Raw genomic sequence first — 16,610 nt, forward strand, 5'->3', positions numbered from 1 at the left:
GTCATCTGAGCTAAGCCGCTCACTTTACAGATGCAGCAACTGAGAATCGCAAGGTCCCCTGGCCAGGTAGCCAGAGAGGAAGCTCAGGCCAGTTGATTGGCAGGCAGAAACTGCCCCCTTGGGCAACATGGGTGCCTTAGAACTCCCGCCTCCTGATTTCCTGCCCTTTTCTTTTCCTGCTAGGAAACAAGTCCATTAAAGGGAATGTTTTCTGATATATTGAAAAATCTTTATTTATCGGGCTTGCTATCTTTTTATTAATAGAGTTTCTGAAATAACAGCAAGCTGATGAGCTAGCATCACTAGAGAATGCATACTACGTAGAACAGCTTTACAGAGCATGCACGTTATAACTCTAATGAAACGTACCTTGGAGGTATGTGACTGGAGTCTTAAACTTGTAAAGTTAGAATTTCCTTTATACGCTTTTACAATTAACATAAAGGCGAAAAGCCAGGGTATGCAGAAGCATGACTGCCGTCACAAAGCTTAATGCCCTAAAAGAAGAGCATTTGAAAGGAAAATTGCTGAAAACGTTCTTTTAGTTTCAAGTAACTTATCTTTGATTACCTGAGATCAAATTTAAGCAATTGATTCAGTAAGCACCTCTTCTGACCTTTTTTCCTCTTTTTCTACCGATAATTATTCCCATATGATTCACACAGAAATGGAAATTTGGCAATTACTCAGCTAATTTGATGAGAGTCGACAAGCAGCTAATTAATCCTACCTACTCTTCATCCAGTTGAGGCACTAAATTAGTTGATTTAGCCTGAAGGAAGCATGGGTCAAAATGGCAGGATAATTCACTACATATGTATTATTGCCATTATATTTATACACACACACTCACTATCTATCTAAATTTATCATATATGTGGCCATTATATTTGCATATGTACATATATACGCACACATGTGCATACATCAGGCATAGAAATGAAGCCAAAATTGGTGCTCTAAACTTAGCAAGGTGATTTTTTTATTTCCTGTGGCCTAATTATTTTGTTTCTGTAGCATTTTATATTTATAGTAATGGCTAGAACTCAAGTAGAGTGCCACTCTTTCTCCAAGGTGTTCAAGCAAGAACATCTCATTACAATATCACTAAGAGGCTACAAGGATGTATTTATTGAGAATGACCTTGGATAAGTAACTTGGCTTCCCAGAGCCTCAGTTTTCCCATCTGTAAAATAAGGACCACAAATAAAGTGCCTATCATGTGTCTAGCACATAGATGACACTCAGTATAGGGCCCATTCCTGCCCCTTACTAACTTAGTCATGCTGACACTGTCCCTCCTGGTAAAGACGAAACAAGCATTATCAGCTTCAGAGTAATTAAAACTTAAATACGGAACACAAATCAGTTAAATGGGACACAAAAATCGATGTTATCAGGAACTTGAGCTGAGTCAATTATTGCAGCTATTAAAGAGAGTAAAAACCTGTGTGTTCCAGTAAGCCCAGAGTTTCATATGAGTTTATTAAGGGAGTATTGTAGTAGAATAGTCACGAACCCTGTCCTGGTCTCAGACACACCTGGAACTTTATCCTGGCTCTACCTGGTGGCCTAGGGCCCTTATGCAAACTCCTCTCTAAGCTTCAGTTCCCTCATTTATAAGATGCAGACAATAACACCTAGTTCACGAGGATCATATGACTGTATACAAAGTGCTTAGCCAAATGCCTGGCACAGAGTATAGGTTCAATAAGTGATAGCTGTTGTTACTATGATTCCAGAAATTTTCTCCATCCAAAAATGCTCTCTCATTTCCTCACAGTTACACCCCCTAACCCAGTAGACTTGGGACTTGAGAATCCACTACATGCACTGAGCCCGCATTTCCTCTGTCCCTAGGGATGGTGAACTTCAGCGAGGTGTCCGGATACCCCGTCCTGCAGCACTGGAAGGTCCGCTCTGTGATGTACCACATCAGACTCAAACAAGTGACTGTCTCTCAGGGTGAGCACAGCTGCAAGCCATCCCTCCCACCTGCTCCTGGGGTGCGGCGTTCCTTCCCAAGGGCACAAGCCTTTTATCAATGTTGAAGATGCCATCCAAAATGTAGCCACTCCACGAGATCTACAACCTAGTCACTCGAGTCACCCTTCAGGGCAAATGGCTGGAATCGGATCATTTTCTTAGCATAGATTAAATTGCAGGTTTTATCTTGGATAATAGAAGAGATGGAAAGGGTAAGGCGGGAACCACTGGAGATAAATTTAAACCCTTACTTTATTATATTTCCTGGGGTCACCCAGTGTGTAGAGAGGATATGCAAAAGCAAACTTTTTATAAATTGACAGAATAAAACTTTCCAAATGCAAAGAGTATACTTTACTGTACTTTAGAGGTTCTATATGATGAAAGAACTAAGGGAAAGAGAGCAAGAAAGAGGAAGGGGAGTGGAAAAATAGAAAACAGCTGTGGTTCCTAAAAGCAAGTAAGCAAGATAGATGGATAGATAGGTAGATAGATAGATGGATGTAGATTTATCTACATCTACATCTATGTTTTATATATATATCTTTATATCTAATAAGTTAAGGAGTAGTGAATTCTGAACTTAGGATAAATTGTTCCAAAACAGAAAAATGAGGCACCTTGTATAAGTATTCTTCAAATCTTAGTGATAAATGCCTTGAGTCAAGTTTTTCCTAGCATTTGAGCAATCCCACTGTGCAATTTGCAGAAGAGAAGATTTCTACAAAGTGGCCTTAACATAGGTTTATATCCCTATTCTGCCTCATCCCCATGGACCAGAAGAATATTACTCTACTCCTTCCTCTGGGGCTACCTAAAGAATGTACCAGACCTGAAGTTTATGCTCCAGAGTCTGGCTTTGCTGTGTTGAATAAAAGGGTAACTAGAGCCAGATGCGATTGTTGGCAAAGGGTGACAAGACAAGGAGAGAGGACTCAGGGTCGGCAACAGGGAGGCCGAGCCTTAGGGCCAACTAGAGAGAGATAGAGGGTAGGGGATAGATAGAGGGTTGTGAAGAGAAGTGAGACATATACTAGAGAAAGAAGAGGCATTAAGGATATAGAACATCTCCAAAGTACACAAAGGTACTCAGAACTTTTTATTTTCTATCACGAAAGAGTTCTTGGCAAGAACGGATTGGGATGTGGCTATTACTGAAGTGAACTCTGCTGGTGCAGAAAACACTTGGAACGAACTAAGTTACTCTTCATCCTAGAAAAACGCGGCAGTATTTTTCACATACTCAGTTTGCACGCAGCACAGGTGCTATGCATATCAGGGGTTAACAATCACATATCTCTGTTGCCACGTGCTTTTAAAAGCCACACATGGCATCATGGACGATGTGGACCTCTGCACTTGAGGTCTCAAGCCTGGGCCAGGCTCTGCCTTGTCCTGGTAGGACACAGGTGTGTCAAAAAGAAGGCTGTACAGAGTTGGTCAGGTAGAGAAGGTATTGGATTTGGAAAATTTGCCATAGGTTATCTTTCTGACAAATATGATTCTCTTAAACAGGGAAGGCAAATCCAAGGAGATTTGTCTGGGGAGGAGGGGGAGGAGGCAAACAGATTCTTTCCTCCACTTGCCATTTCAAAGTCTTTATACTTTTGATTTTCTTAAATAAATATAAGCAGTGTTTTAGTGGCTTTCCTTACCTTTCTTCTTCCATTATCTTCCCATTGCCCATTTATCTGCATGAAGGCAGCATCCTGAAAACTTTTTTGGTCACTACCCACAGTTACAGCATATTTTACACCGCGACCTTGTGCACAGGCACGTCCCCACGTACACACCACAGAAGGTTCATGAAGCCATACTTCATCTTCCCAAGTGAAATGTTCTCTGCTGGTATTTGCGTTTCTATTTTAGACTGTGCTGTTCTTTTTCATTTTTTAAATGCTATTATTTGAGCTCACTAAATTGATTTAATGTCATGACTTGTGATTTGAAAAAAAAAACTTTGACTTAAGCAGGGAGGTAGTGGAGATTTGATAATGTTATACTTAACTTGCACGAAGTTAACAACATAACTAACTGGGTGGAAGAAATATTCTTTTAGGAACTGAAATGTCTGATTTAGCTACCTGGAAGTACCTGGTAGCTCCAGCCAGCTCTCCAGCATCACTTTGGGCCACATGGCACTTGCATATTGAGGCTGGATGGCCTGGGCATCCAGATACCCATGTTGTAAGTCCTCACTCTTTTTCTTGGGTGATGTTTCTCCATAGCCCTCAGCAATGCTCTCCACTCCCTAGACGGGGCTACATCTCGTGGGGATTTTGTAGCCTTGTTGGACCAGTTTGGCAACCATTACATCCAGGAAGCTATCTACGGCTTTGAGGAATCCTGCTCTATCTGGTACCCAAACAAGCAGGTCCAGCGGCGACTCTGGCTGGAATATGAAGACATCAGCAAAGGTAAGTGACGTGCTCATAAGCAAGTTCTACTCCCTGTGCAAGTCCTGGATGCCTAGGTACATCCGTAGGACCAAAAACAGGGAGTCTGTAGGTGAAGGACTAATTCAGATTTGCCTCGATGTTCTTGCCCACCCTTCAAGTTGCCAAGGTTTGGTTGCTAAAACCAAATGTCAAAATGGGAGTATTTGGGAAAACTTTATATGCAGGAGGGGGTCCAAACTGTATGGCCACTGAGCTGGTTATCATAGAGAGAGTCTTCTAAAGGTCTTACCAGCTACCATGCATCCTGTTACCATAGCACGGGCAAAATACTAGACTGTTCTTATGGAGTAGGGGAGAAAAGGAGAGCGTTGCGGTCTCCCCCACCACTCCCTGCCTCCGGCAATCCCACCCTACACTGGCTGGCAACCCCTTCCGGTAATTGCATAGTAAACCCCTTCTCACTCCATCCTGCCCTGTGTTTAGGAGCATTTTTCCTACTGCTCTGTGCTATGAGGAAATCTCCATTGCCCCAGGTGTTTGTATAGCTCTGGATAACAGCCTCACAAATAAATCTTGGTCCACTGTTTGATGGCAAGTTAGTATTCAGTCCAAGTAAGTATAAGAAATTGGAATTTCTGAAACCTCTTGAATCACCTTCTGATGTAGGAGGAGTACTGGCTGGTAAATTTGTGTTCTGATCAACCAAGACTGGTTTAGAATTGCCATTCATGGAATTTCTTCTTCTGAGCTTATCCTCATGGCATTCTGATGAGCTCAAATTATGGATGTGTGAGTTGCTAAAGGGCAAGTGATGAAATTAGCACAGTGAAAACTCAAGAAGTAGGTCATCCTAAGATTTAATGATCAAGGGTCCCTCTGAGACTAGGGATCCCCTGCTGTCATCAGTGCTACAGTGGAGGAAAATATGCTCCCATGGCTGAGATGCTGTTGGTTCTCTGAGCTCCATACAGATTTCTGTTTTGTCTTGCTCAAGAGGTAGTAGAGGCATGAGAGCCCCTCTTCTGGCTGGGAGCTTTCTTCCAAAAGAAGCAAGAGGCTTGTACCTGGACTGCAGGCTTCCCCCCGCAAGTCCTGATTCCTCTAAGCTCAAAGAGACAACCACAGGCTTCTTGTATCCCTTCAAACTTCAGCATCTTAAAATTGTTCTGATTCCAGTTTGCCAAGAAGGAGTATAATGTAAGCACATTTCGATAAGACCAGTTCCAGCTGGCAAAACTTTGTTATGTTTCCATGCCAGAGCCTAGTGACTGAACCAAAGGACTAAAACCTCCTCTATTTCTGTTTGTCAGTGGTTCAAGGATTGCCAGGCTCTAGGACTGCTGGGAGATGCGAGTCTGACCTTCCTCAGAACTCCTGGTTCTACCTCTTGCGTCTATCCTGAGCACTGTAGTATCCTTAAGGTTAAATACTAAGCCCAGGAGGGAAATTTGTCCATGGCCTTGGCACTATGCCCTATCCCTCTCCATTCTTACACACAGGAACTAGTTTTGTCACAGTTCAACTGTTGGCTTTAGTTCTCATAAATATGATGTATATCACCCCTTGCTTGTTACTGATACTAAAAGATATTCAAACATTTTAGTATGTTTATTTTGATCTCTTGCAATTGTCCATGTATACCTGCCCCCCAGCTGACTCCTGAATCTTACCTCTGTGTCATAGAGTTTATCTCTCTTATTGTTGGATGGGATTCTTACCCTTAAATATTTTTCTTCTCCCTAGGCACTAATTTCTTTTTATTCCAAAAGCACGAAGCACACTACTGATTAAGAATTATAAGTGCATAAGACAAAGGAAGATTTTCTTCTGCTGTTCTGCACTCTGGAGAGGATTGCTCCAGAATGGAATTTATGCACTAGTGGTGACAAGTGTTCTGAGAGGGCTATACCTACCATGGCATGAAAGTGACACCTTTTTAGGCTTGAGTCCTTTAATTATATGTTCTTGCCTATTCTAACTTTAAAAACTTTCCAGTGAAAAGGGGTTTTTTGTTCTTTGCTTTTGTACCTATGATTAGATACCTAAAATTGCTTATGGATTGAATAGGAAAGAGGTTTATCAGGGGTGAAATGAAATGGAAAGATCGCAGGACTGAAGGGCTGGGACTCTAGAATCTGCCAGGTGACTTTTGTTTAGTCAGTTAACTATCGGCATCTCCCCTGTAAAGCCTTCTGTAGTCTCTTCCAGCTCTGACAGTTTATGTATCCTAGAAGTCCCCCTTTATGTGAGAGGCTTTCTCAGGTCACACATTTGAGTTAAAGACTTTCCTCTTCTTTCTACAAATCGCTACACAACTTCTCGAGGGTAGGTTCTATGCCTTATTCAACTTTAAAATCCCAGGGTCCAGCACAGAGCCGGGCACATGACAATCCCTCAACAAGTGTTTGTTATTGTTGAGGTTGTTGTTAGTGATGGCAGTTGGGGTGGTCTCGATGGGAATGGTGGTTAAAAGCCCTTCTGATGTGGTGACTTCTGATGTGGTGATGTGGTGACTTCCCACGTGGGTTTTATCATAGACACATAAAATGCTTTAGGTATGCCTGACTGATAAGAACTCAGAGATGGATATTTTTGAACAGATCTTCAGGAGGCAGCCTTTTATTCAACAGCCACTTATTCGTCATACAACCACTATATGGTTTGGTCAGACCAATATTTAGGAGCACCTGTCTTAAGATAAGTCTGACTGGAGCCCATGAATAACATATTTCCATTTCTCACGGTCTAAGATTAGCCTCTCTTCTTTTTCTTTTGCAGAGCAAATAAAGACTATCTGAATTGAAATTTCCAACCTCGCTCTCTCTATTTCTAAACTGACTTCCATCTTTTCTCATCATCCTTTGCCCTTGTGCCTCAGGAAATGCAGTGAGTTCCTCCTCTTCAGGTGAATCTCTCCACCTGTACACTTCCTTCCTTCCCTCTCTGCTTCCTCTTAGTCCTCACTCATTCATTAGCCTCCTCTTTTTTAATCTCTGAAACCTCTTCAGCCACAATTATCCCTTCCCCAACCTTCTATTTTCCAAAAAATAATATTTTTATAAATATGCAACTCTTTTACCACTGTTTCCTTTCAACATGTCACCATCAAATTTCTTGAGCGAGTAGTTTATACATCTTTTCTCTACCTCCTCAACTTCTTTTCACTCTTCAAATAATTGCTTTCAGCCCTGTCACACTACAGAAATTGCTCTGGAGAAGGAAATCAAAGACTTTATAAGCAGAGGTTCATTTTTTCTATTCTGTGACCATTTCATCTATCTCAGCTAAAGAATTTGTCCCTTTTGGCCAGGTCTGCCTTCTTGCAAATCCTCTCCCTTTGTGTCCCTGATGCTATTCTGTCCAGATTCTCTTCATAAATCTTTGGCCTTTATTTCTCATTCTTTTTTGCCCTCACTCCTCTAAAGAAATCGCTTACATTTTGGTCATTTTCTAGGATTTCATCCTTAATGTTCATCTCTTCTTCACTGTTGCTGGGTGATTCTCTTTTGTATCTACCTCAACCCACATCTCAAATCCTTCCCTTCTCCCTGAAATTCAAAAGCTCATTTGTCTGTGAGTGTTTACCATTTCTACCTGGATATTCTATAGGCACCTCAATGATCAGCATCTCTTTTCTCTGTATCTGCTAGTAGATTCGTGAACCACATTGATGGGTCAAAATATAAAGTGAGGGATCTTTTATATTCTCCTCCACCCTCCACATTCAACCATTTACAAGTTCTGTTCTTTTTACCCCCTAAATATTTCTTCAGCAGGTGTATTCTCATCCATTTCTCAAAATTGTATGAGTTTACAGTATCAGCTCTCATAAGAAATATTGAAATAGCATCCTCAGGTGCCTCCTTTTCTTCAGTTTCCTGCCACTCTCATCCATTCTGCATTTCACTATCTGTTATCTTTTTAAAATGTCCCTTAATGACATGACTCTTCAGCTTGGAGCCCTTCACTAATGCCTTACTGCCTTCTCAGCATGAACATGGCTTCACTCCCTGTATTAGTTTCCTATGGCTGCTGTAACAAATGACTGCAAACTTGGTGGCTTAAAACAACATAAATTTATTTCCTGAAAGTTCTGGAGCCAGACGTCCAAAATCAGTTTCAGTGGTCTAAGCTCAAGGTACTAGTGGGGCTGGAGGATCCTTCTAGAGGCTCTAGGAGAGAACCCCTTTTTTGCCCTTTCCAGCTCATAGTGGCCGCCTGTATTCCTTGGCTTGTGGCCCCTTTCTCCATCTTTAAAGTGCATCACTCCAATGTCTGAGTCACATGGTCTTCTCTCTGACTCTTCCTGCCTCCTCACATAAGGACCCTTTTGATTACATTGGGTCCACCCAGATAATGCAGGATAATCTCCCCATCTCAAGAGTCTTAATTTAAGCATATCTACAAAATCTCTTTTGCCAGGCACAGGTAACATTCATAGGTTCTAGAAATTAGGACCTGGGCATCTTTGGGAGCAAATATTCAGCCTACCACACCCTCCACCCTCTCCGGCTGCTGCATCACTGACCATTCCCTACCCTCAGCATTCCTCCACTCTGATGACACAAGACTGCTTGCTATCAATCCAAAACCCTTGCATTTGATTCCAGACAGTTTAAGGCCTCAGAGTCTCCCTTCCTGCCCCAGTCTGAGGCCAGAGGTATGTGCTCTAAAGTCTCCACAATTACTTGTCCCACTCAGAAATTTTCTCTTGGGCCCTCTCTTGCCCACCCGGCCCCCTGACCCTACTCCATTCCCTGGTGTCTGTTCCTTTGCCTCATTTCTGGATGGATCTTATTCTCTCCTTAGGCCCTTAGGATCAGCAGATTAGTCTTCCTGGCTATGATTTCTGTTTCTTGCTTGTGTCTTTTAATCGCCCCCTTCAGCTCTATAAATCGCCATCTGCAATTAAATGATACCTTGACCCAGTGTCAGGCCCCAACTCTGGATCCAGGGTCAAGGTTCCCACTGGTTCAGAAGAGGAGATAGAGCCTTTCCACACTTCTGAGCCTACCTAACCTTGTCCTCTATCTACCCCTATTCTACCATCACCTTTCTACTCTTCAAGAGCCAGTTCTAACATCACCACTTCCACCAAGCCTTCCGTGATGCTCTAGTCAGAATTCTTTGCTTCCTGTTTTATGCTCTTGGAGCTCCTTATATATATCCTTTGACAACACTCTTGACATTTCCCTGTATGACTGTATCCCATGATAATAGACTTGACAGCATGTACCATATTTCCCTTCTTTTTGTAATTTAAAAAGTTTATTTAAAAAATGCAAAATGTGTAAAACAGAATAAAGTGAAAAATACATCTTCCTCTCACTCTTATTTCGCAGTCATCTAGTTCCACTCCCCAGAGGCAACCAGGCAACTATTACTACAGTTTACTGTCTATCTATCCAAATATATTCTATTCCTAGCCATGTGGAAGTGAACAAAGAAAGTTGCAGAAGAGTAGATATATTAGGGTCTTATCTGCTTTAAAAATGTTATATATAAATATATGCATATACACATCTATATAAGTATGATCTTTAGCCTCTCTCTCACTATCTATGTATATTTATGTGTGTGTGTATGTATGTACACACACACACACACACAAATTATCTGTTTGTTTCAAGATTAGGGATATGGTATAGGGTAGGGGCTTTTTTTTTTGTACTAAAAACTTCTGTGTTGCTCTTCCTACAATAAGCATGTGCCACTTTTATAATAAAACTTTTTTAACACACTGAAAAATATATTCTGAAAAGTTTCTGTTATCTAGAGTAAAGACTTAGAAAGTTAACTGGAAAAAAACAAATCACACAATTGTATCTACAAAGAGCTGAACTTTGGATAGAAATCTGGGAGTAAGTGCAAAACAATAGGATCATTTCTTACCAATCTTTGAGTCTTCACCCCTGACACAAGGCCTGGCATATTATTAGCATCTGTTGTACTGTTTGTTGAAGGAATAGATCCTTTATTTTGTTCTTACTTCAGAAGAAACCAATAAAAAGAGCCATAGATCTGTAGATTCCAGAGAAGTGACCAAAATTTGAACCTTCTTCAAATAAGAACTTCCAAGGGCTTAATTTTAATCCTCAACCTGACACACTAAGCTCAGTACATTTTCTTTCTCTCTTTATTTCTTTTTTTTTTTCTTTTTTTGGTACTCCATTCAGGAGTGGATTTCCTCAGATCTTTCTTCCTTTTCTTTTCCAATATCACTTTCATTGCTGCGTTAGATCTGACCTTTGCCATAGCTTTTCCTTGCCATTGCTTTTGGGGCATATCATTGGGGTTATCTGGGTTGACAATTGGCAATAAGCAAGCTCTTCCTTTCTGTTGTACCTTGTAGTCCATAATCCACTGGGGGTTGGGACATAATCCACAGGGGGTTGGTTGGTTGGTTTCCAGCCAGTTGCTTCCTTTCCATGGGGAAAGCTAAGAAGAACAGCTTCCTCTTCTTCCAAGACACAAGTTGAGAGTTTGTCCCTTAAGGGGACCCTCTAGCTCTGAGAAGTCTTAAGTTAGATTAGAATCAAAGAAAGAAGTAAACCACCTGGATGGCATTGTATTTCTACCACACAGGATGCCACGTTTTCTATTTTTCATCAATTATTTTTTGGGCGGACAGAGCCCAAGAAAGACTCAGTTGGCTCATCTGCCCAGGATAGTGAACAGATTTCTTCCATGGCTGAAGCAAAAACAATAGCTGAATCAGCCATCAGCCTCTGATCCAGTCTGTGAGTGCTGGTCAGCAGAGACCTAGTCTTGTGTATTTGATGCCAATGAAGAGTAATAACTTAAGTTCATATAATGCTTTATGTTTTACAACCCCAGGGTTGCAAACCAGCTGCAAAGGCTCTTTTTATGCACATTTACAATGACAAAGTTAGCACGCAAGTGGCAAAGCGATTATGGCATACAGCTATTTTCTTTCAATGATTAATTAATTCATTCAACAAACGTTTGCTGAGGGCCTACTACACGCAAAACCCTGAAGTGAGCAGAGAGGGGGTTTAGAGAAGGCATCTGTTCTATGGCATTCCCAGGCAGACAGGCCTGATGAAGGTGCCACTGATGCCGAGCCGGGTGGTATCATAAACAGAGGCTTCCAAGAGGATCTAAGCTTTTCTAAACATATGTGTGAGGATTTATTTTGAGTCTTCAAGTCCCCAGGCTCTGATGCAGAGTCCAGAGTAAACTGGATCTGTAGGTTGAGGGAAGAAGTTACCAAAATAATATTACCAAACAGCCTGTTACATAACTGTTCTCATTTAATCCTCAAACATACACATCACTTAAGTCTTACATTCCCTATTTATAGATAAGAAAATAAAGCCTCAGAGAGCTTAAAAAACTTGCATGTGGTCACCTAAGCAGTAAGTGGCAGAGCGAGGGTAAGAAGGAGGCCTTCACTTACTGAGATACATTGCAAATGGCAGCCTCCTGCTTTGCCTGCCAGTGACGCAAGAAGAGATGAAGGTGGGAAGATGAGTGGACACAATGGAAGTAGGATCAAGATGGAATTGAAGCCAGGTGACTGGTCTAAAGTGACCACTACAGAGCCAGTTGTCAACCATGGTTAGACTTCAGGAAGGATCCACTGCCTTTCATCTTGAGTTTTCAGGATTTTTGGTTATTTGTTGTGGGATTTTTTTTTTTTTTTCTTGGCCATGACATACGACGATGACCCAGTTTCTGGAGGAGTTGTTGTTTTTCTGTACAGCAGTGCTTTTCAGAATTTCATATGCATATGTATCACCTGGGATGTTGTTGAAATGGCGATTCTGATTCAGTGAGTCTGGGTGGGGCCTGAGATTCTGCATGTCTAACAAGCTCTTGGATGACACCATAGCTGCTAGTCTGAGGACCACATTCTGAATAGCAAAGCTAGATTCTCTCCTCAAAGACCAACAGCGAGTGGGTTTCCCCATCATCCCTGCTCACCATGTCCAGTGCAGGAACTTCAACACGGGAGCCACGGCACGGTGGCCTCCAGGGCTGTGTCCTGGTATCATCTCCACAGCGGAGAGTCTGTCACAGGCAGGAGGACGAGCCTGAATGGTTTTCACTTTAGGCCAGGACTTTTCTCTGATGAAGCCGTTGATCATTAGGCTTGTGTGCAGAATTGAACAGTCTTGAGCCCTCAGGCACTGAAGGTAATTGGAAGCATGCCAACGAGCAGGATTAAAGGTGATGAGCTGTTTTTTTAAAAAATACTTTGTGCCGTAGGCAGCACTGCCCTCATCTTACTACCTCAAAATTCTCTCTATTTTTTAAAATAGTGTTCAAGAGGTCCCCACTTTTTTTCCTCTCAAAACCAAAAATTATTGGAGTTTCCTATTTTTACCTGGCTATTATTTTAGTTGATGGGACAATTCTGGTGGTGATGTCAAACTCCTTTCATATAATGATGGGTCTGAGAGTAGTGACATCTTGTCCATAATATACAATTTAGTAGTTGATTATATAGTTTTCTGGATTATTCTGTCCTCCAAATATGTAAGTTTGGCCTTCACAACTTGATGGATTGCTTCCTGAGAGTGGGCTCATTCATTCATTTATTCAGTTCCTTCTATATCTAAACACTGGTTTAGGCACTGGTCAAATAATGGTGAGTGATGCAGAAAAGCTTCCTGCTTCTATAGAGCTTATATCTTAGCAAAGAGAGAAAGAAAGTGGCAAGTGACAAATGAAAGCAATAATTCTAGATAGTGACAGATACTATGAAGAAACTAAAATCAGGGGGTATAATAGAGGGTGACTGGAGAATGGGTGGGGGAGCTGATTAAGATGGCAGGCACAGGGCACTTCCCTGCTGGTCCAGTGGTTAAGACTCCATGCTTCTATTGCGTGGGGCACAGGTTCAATCCCTGGTCTGGGAATTAAGATCCTGCATGCCGAGAGGCCAAAAAAAAAAAAAAAAAAAAGATGGCAGGCACAGAGAAGGCCTTAATGATGGTAATGAAGGGGCGAGTTTGAGCTGAGACCTGGCAGACAAGACAGAGCACGCAAAGATCAGGGGGCCAAACAGTCCAGGTAGGGGACATAGCAAATGCAAAAGCTTCATAATTTTTGAATTCTCATAGCTTCTAGCATCAGGTAGGGCGTATAGAAGTTAGTTGGTAAATATCAGACTGTTAACCAACATGACTGAGAAGAAAGAGGCCTGGATTCTCTGGTGGAATATGGAGAGAAGAAGCTCTACTTCTAGCCACACTTGTTCTGTTTCCTAGATTCAGTAAGCTAAGCTGAGATCAATTTGTTTAGCCCATCGTCTTTTATCCAACATTTAGATCAATGCTCAGGTGGGCTGGCCGTGGTGCTATAGACCCAAGAGAAATAAGCATATGGCGACAGGCTTAAGAGTACAATACATATATCTACCATGACTTTTATCTCGGTCTTAAGCCATGGTCTCCATACCAAAACTAATAGTTTATCTCTGCACAAAAAAATATGTTGGGAAAAAATTACAAGATAAATGGTGAGGCAGTGGGAAATCCTGCCCCAAATGTGGAAATCTGAACTTGACATCACTTGGGCTTCCCACATCTTCTGGGATGGGTGCCTTGTGTCTTAAGTGGTAATATGTCTATATTGTCCATCCAACTCTAAGGCAGCATGTTGAGGGAAAGAGCACTGGATGGGGAGTCAGGAGATCTGGGTTATTGGTCTCAGTTGAACCATTAGTCAGCCAGCTGACTGTGGGTAAATTACTTAGCCCTCTTCAAAATCATCTTCCCATCTGTATAATAACTAACTTGAATTAGGTTATACTTAGAGTTTCTTCTACTTTTAGTGTTCTGTGACTTCTACATATTCAGCAAATGATTTCTACTTCTCATAACAGAATGCAACATTTAATAATGCCTGGCTCAAGGATAAATCGGCTAAGTCAACTGATATTGCAATGGAAGGAGCTTAATGCAGCTGTTTACAGTGAGGATTTAGAGTCAGATTGGCATCAAAATTTTTATTGAGAAGTTTAATTTGTGGCTGTGAGCCTCAGTTTCCATGTCTGTAAAATAGGGCTATTGATACTTAGCTTACAAGTAAGGATAGTGTAAGGGTCGAATACAATAATTATTTATGAAACACAATGTCTAGCATACTGTAACTGTTCAGTGCATTGTGACTCATATTATTATGACTATTATTAGTACTAGCATTATTTCAGTGAAATTTGCAGTTCAGTTCACTATTTTTGAACAAAATAGCAGCTGATCAAAATGTCAAGGAGATGTCAGTAAAACTGGGTAAATTTTTTCTTCACAGAAACACTGATGTATATTTTAGAAGTCAAAAATCACTAATTAGGCTAGTGGAACAGGAGACGTCAAACCTCCATTACAAAAATTAAGACCAGAATCACATCTTTTGGCTGCTATTTTCAGTCCCAGTTATAGCTCCTTTGCTAAGAAAAGACCAGGAAATAAGCACCACCCATATGAGAGGGATGTTTTTCTTTTTGGTGGGGTAAGGGAGGCTATAAAAATGTGCTCTCTGTGGAAAAGAATCCCTGGGGACGTTTTTTTTGATAAGCAGCCTGAGTGTTACTGCTTTTTAAATGCAAAGGAGCTGTCAGGTGCATTCTCCAAAGGGGAAAAATTCATGCAAGTGTCCAGCTGTACTAGCCTTCCCTGTTACCTGTAACTCAAAGCCTGTGCCGTCTGGTTCCGCTGCCTGCATACAGATGCGGACTCTGATTCCTCTCGTGCCCCAGAGGTGGGACCCTGGCCCTAGTAACAACCCAGGTTCCAACATAAGTGGATGTTGAGGTGGAAAGATAACTGATTAGTAGTTTTTGGGTTTTTGTTAGGCTCCTGTCTCCTGTTTTCCATGAATAATCTGCTTTAGAAGAACGCTCTTGTACTCTCAGAGGCCTGAGGAGGTCACCAGTTTCTGGAAGGTGAAGGCTGTCACTAGCAAATCTCTGAGGTCACTCCCTATTCCTACCCCATCTTTTGCAATACATAACGCCATGCACCGAATCTAGCAGACAATCAATAAATATTGGTTGAATGAATAAATGAGCAAATACCATAGTTTTCTCTCCTCCTTTTCCTCTTCCAATGGAAATGGCAGTGTACTGTCCAGGACAGCATCTCCTCAAACACCTTCCCCTTCAGCCCCCGGCACCAGCCCACCCCCTCGTCATCCCTCTTCCATAGCCACAGGATTGATTGTTTTGTGTGGGGGACATTATCCACTTGCCCCCCGACCCCGGAATTACGTCCTGTCCTGGGATTTGACATTAGAAAAATAGACTAGTCTTTAAAACCAAGCGATCAGCACGAGGTAGGACTGAGATTACATACTAGGAACTGGGGTAAATCCATGTGTGGACCTCCAATTTGCGATCGTTATTTCAAGCTTCTGGCTACCAGTTAATGTTGAAGGAGCCAACAATAGTCTTTCTTTTACCACCTTTCCTATAATTGCTTTTTTAAAAATAAAGCAAGTAGGAAAGTTTTCTTTGTAGGGAGGGAGGGGGTAAGGGGGTATGTGTTAGGTGTAACATGCAACTTGTGTCTAAACTGAAACACAAGACATAAAACTACGCTGACTTAAACCAACACATCAACAAACCCCTTTCATCTAAGCTTACCCATTTGGCCACTAACCATTTCTGGTTCATTCCTAGTTTCCATGCCTCTGTTGTTAGAGACAGCCTCCCTGAATCTCATGGAACTCTTTGGAAGTTGGTTCAATTATTAAAAGATATAAATTAAGAAGAAAAATTAAAAATACATAAGAAAAAACTAATGTCAGGGAAATCAGCAAAAAATGGATTAGGTAAGTAATTAATTTAGAAAAAAAAAAATGAGAGTAGTTGACATCGTTTTCAAACCTGGCCCCAACTGCCAGCTGTACTACAAAATGCAGCTGATTAATGTTACAACAGTCAAAGGCTCCAGAATACATCATTTCTGTCTCCGTTACTGATGAGAGGAAGATGCTTTTCCAATCAGATCAACTTCCCTCTAAAAAATTCCCAAGTGTACTTTGACATTATTGCTGTTAATTTTGCTGCCAGCAGAGTCAGGGACACGTAGACCTCAATTAACAGCACCTTGAGGGAAGGCTGTGAGTTCTGCAAGGTAATGATGTTTAAGCATTCATTCAGAAATGTGTATTGTTTACTGTAGATCAGGTGCTGTGCTGGGCATCAGGAATATGATGGGTAATAAAAGAAGGCTCCTAACCCACTGTGGGATTCTA

The 16,610-nt window shown here is 41.5% G+C and overlaps 1 protein-coding gene across 1 annotated transcript in view; it reads left to right on the forward strand.

The window, feature by feature from the left end:
* Positions 1 to 16,610, forward strand: part of ASTN1 (astrotactin 1) — a 328,474-nt gene that overhangs the window by 245,819 nt on the left and 66,045 nt on the right. The window contains exons 15-16 of the mRNA XM_082462335.1: positions 1,861 to 1,965; positions 4,215 to 4,403. Of these exons, the coding sequence (XP_082318461.1) occupies positions 1,861 to 1,965; positions 4,215 to 4,403 (294 nt within the window). The remainder of the gene's footprint in view (positions 1 to 1,860; positions 1,966 to 4,214; positions 4,404 to 16,610) is intronic.

The sequence above is a fragment of the Balaenoptera physalus genome (assembly GCF_965194825.1).
Source record: "Balaenoptera physalus genome assembly, chromosome: 1".
Lineage (NCBI taxonomy): Eukaryota > Metazoa > Chordata > Mammalia > Artiodactyla > Balaenopteridae > Balaenoptera > Balaenoptera physalus.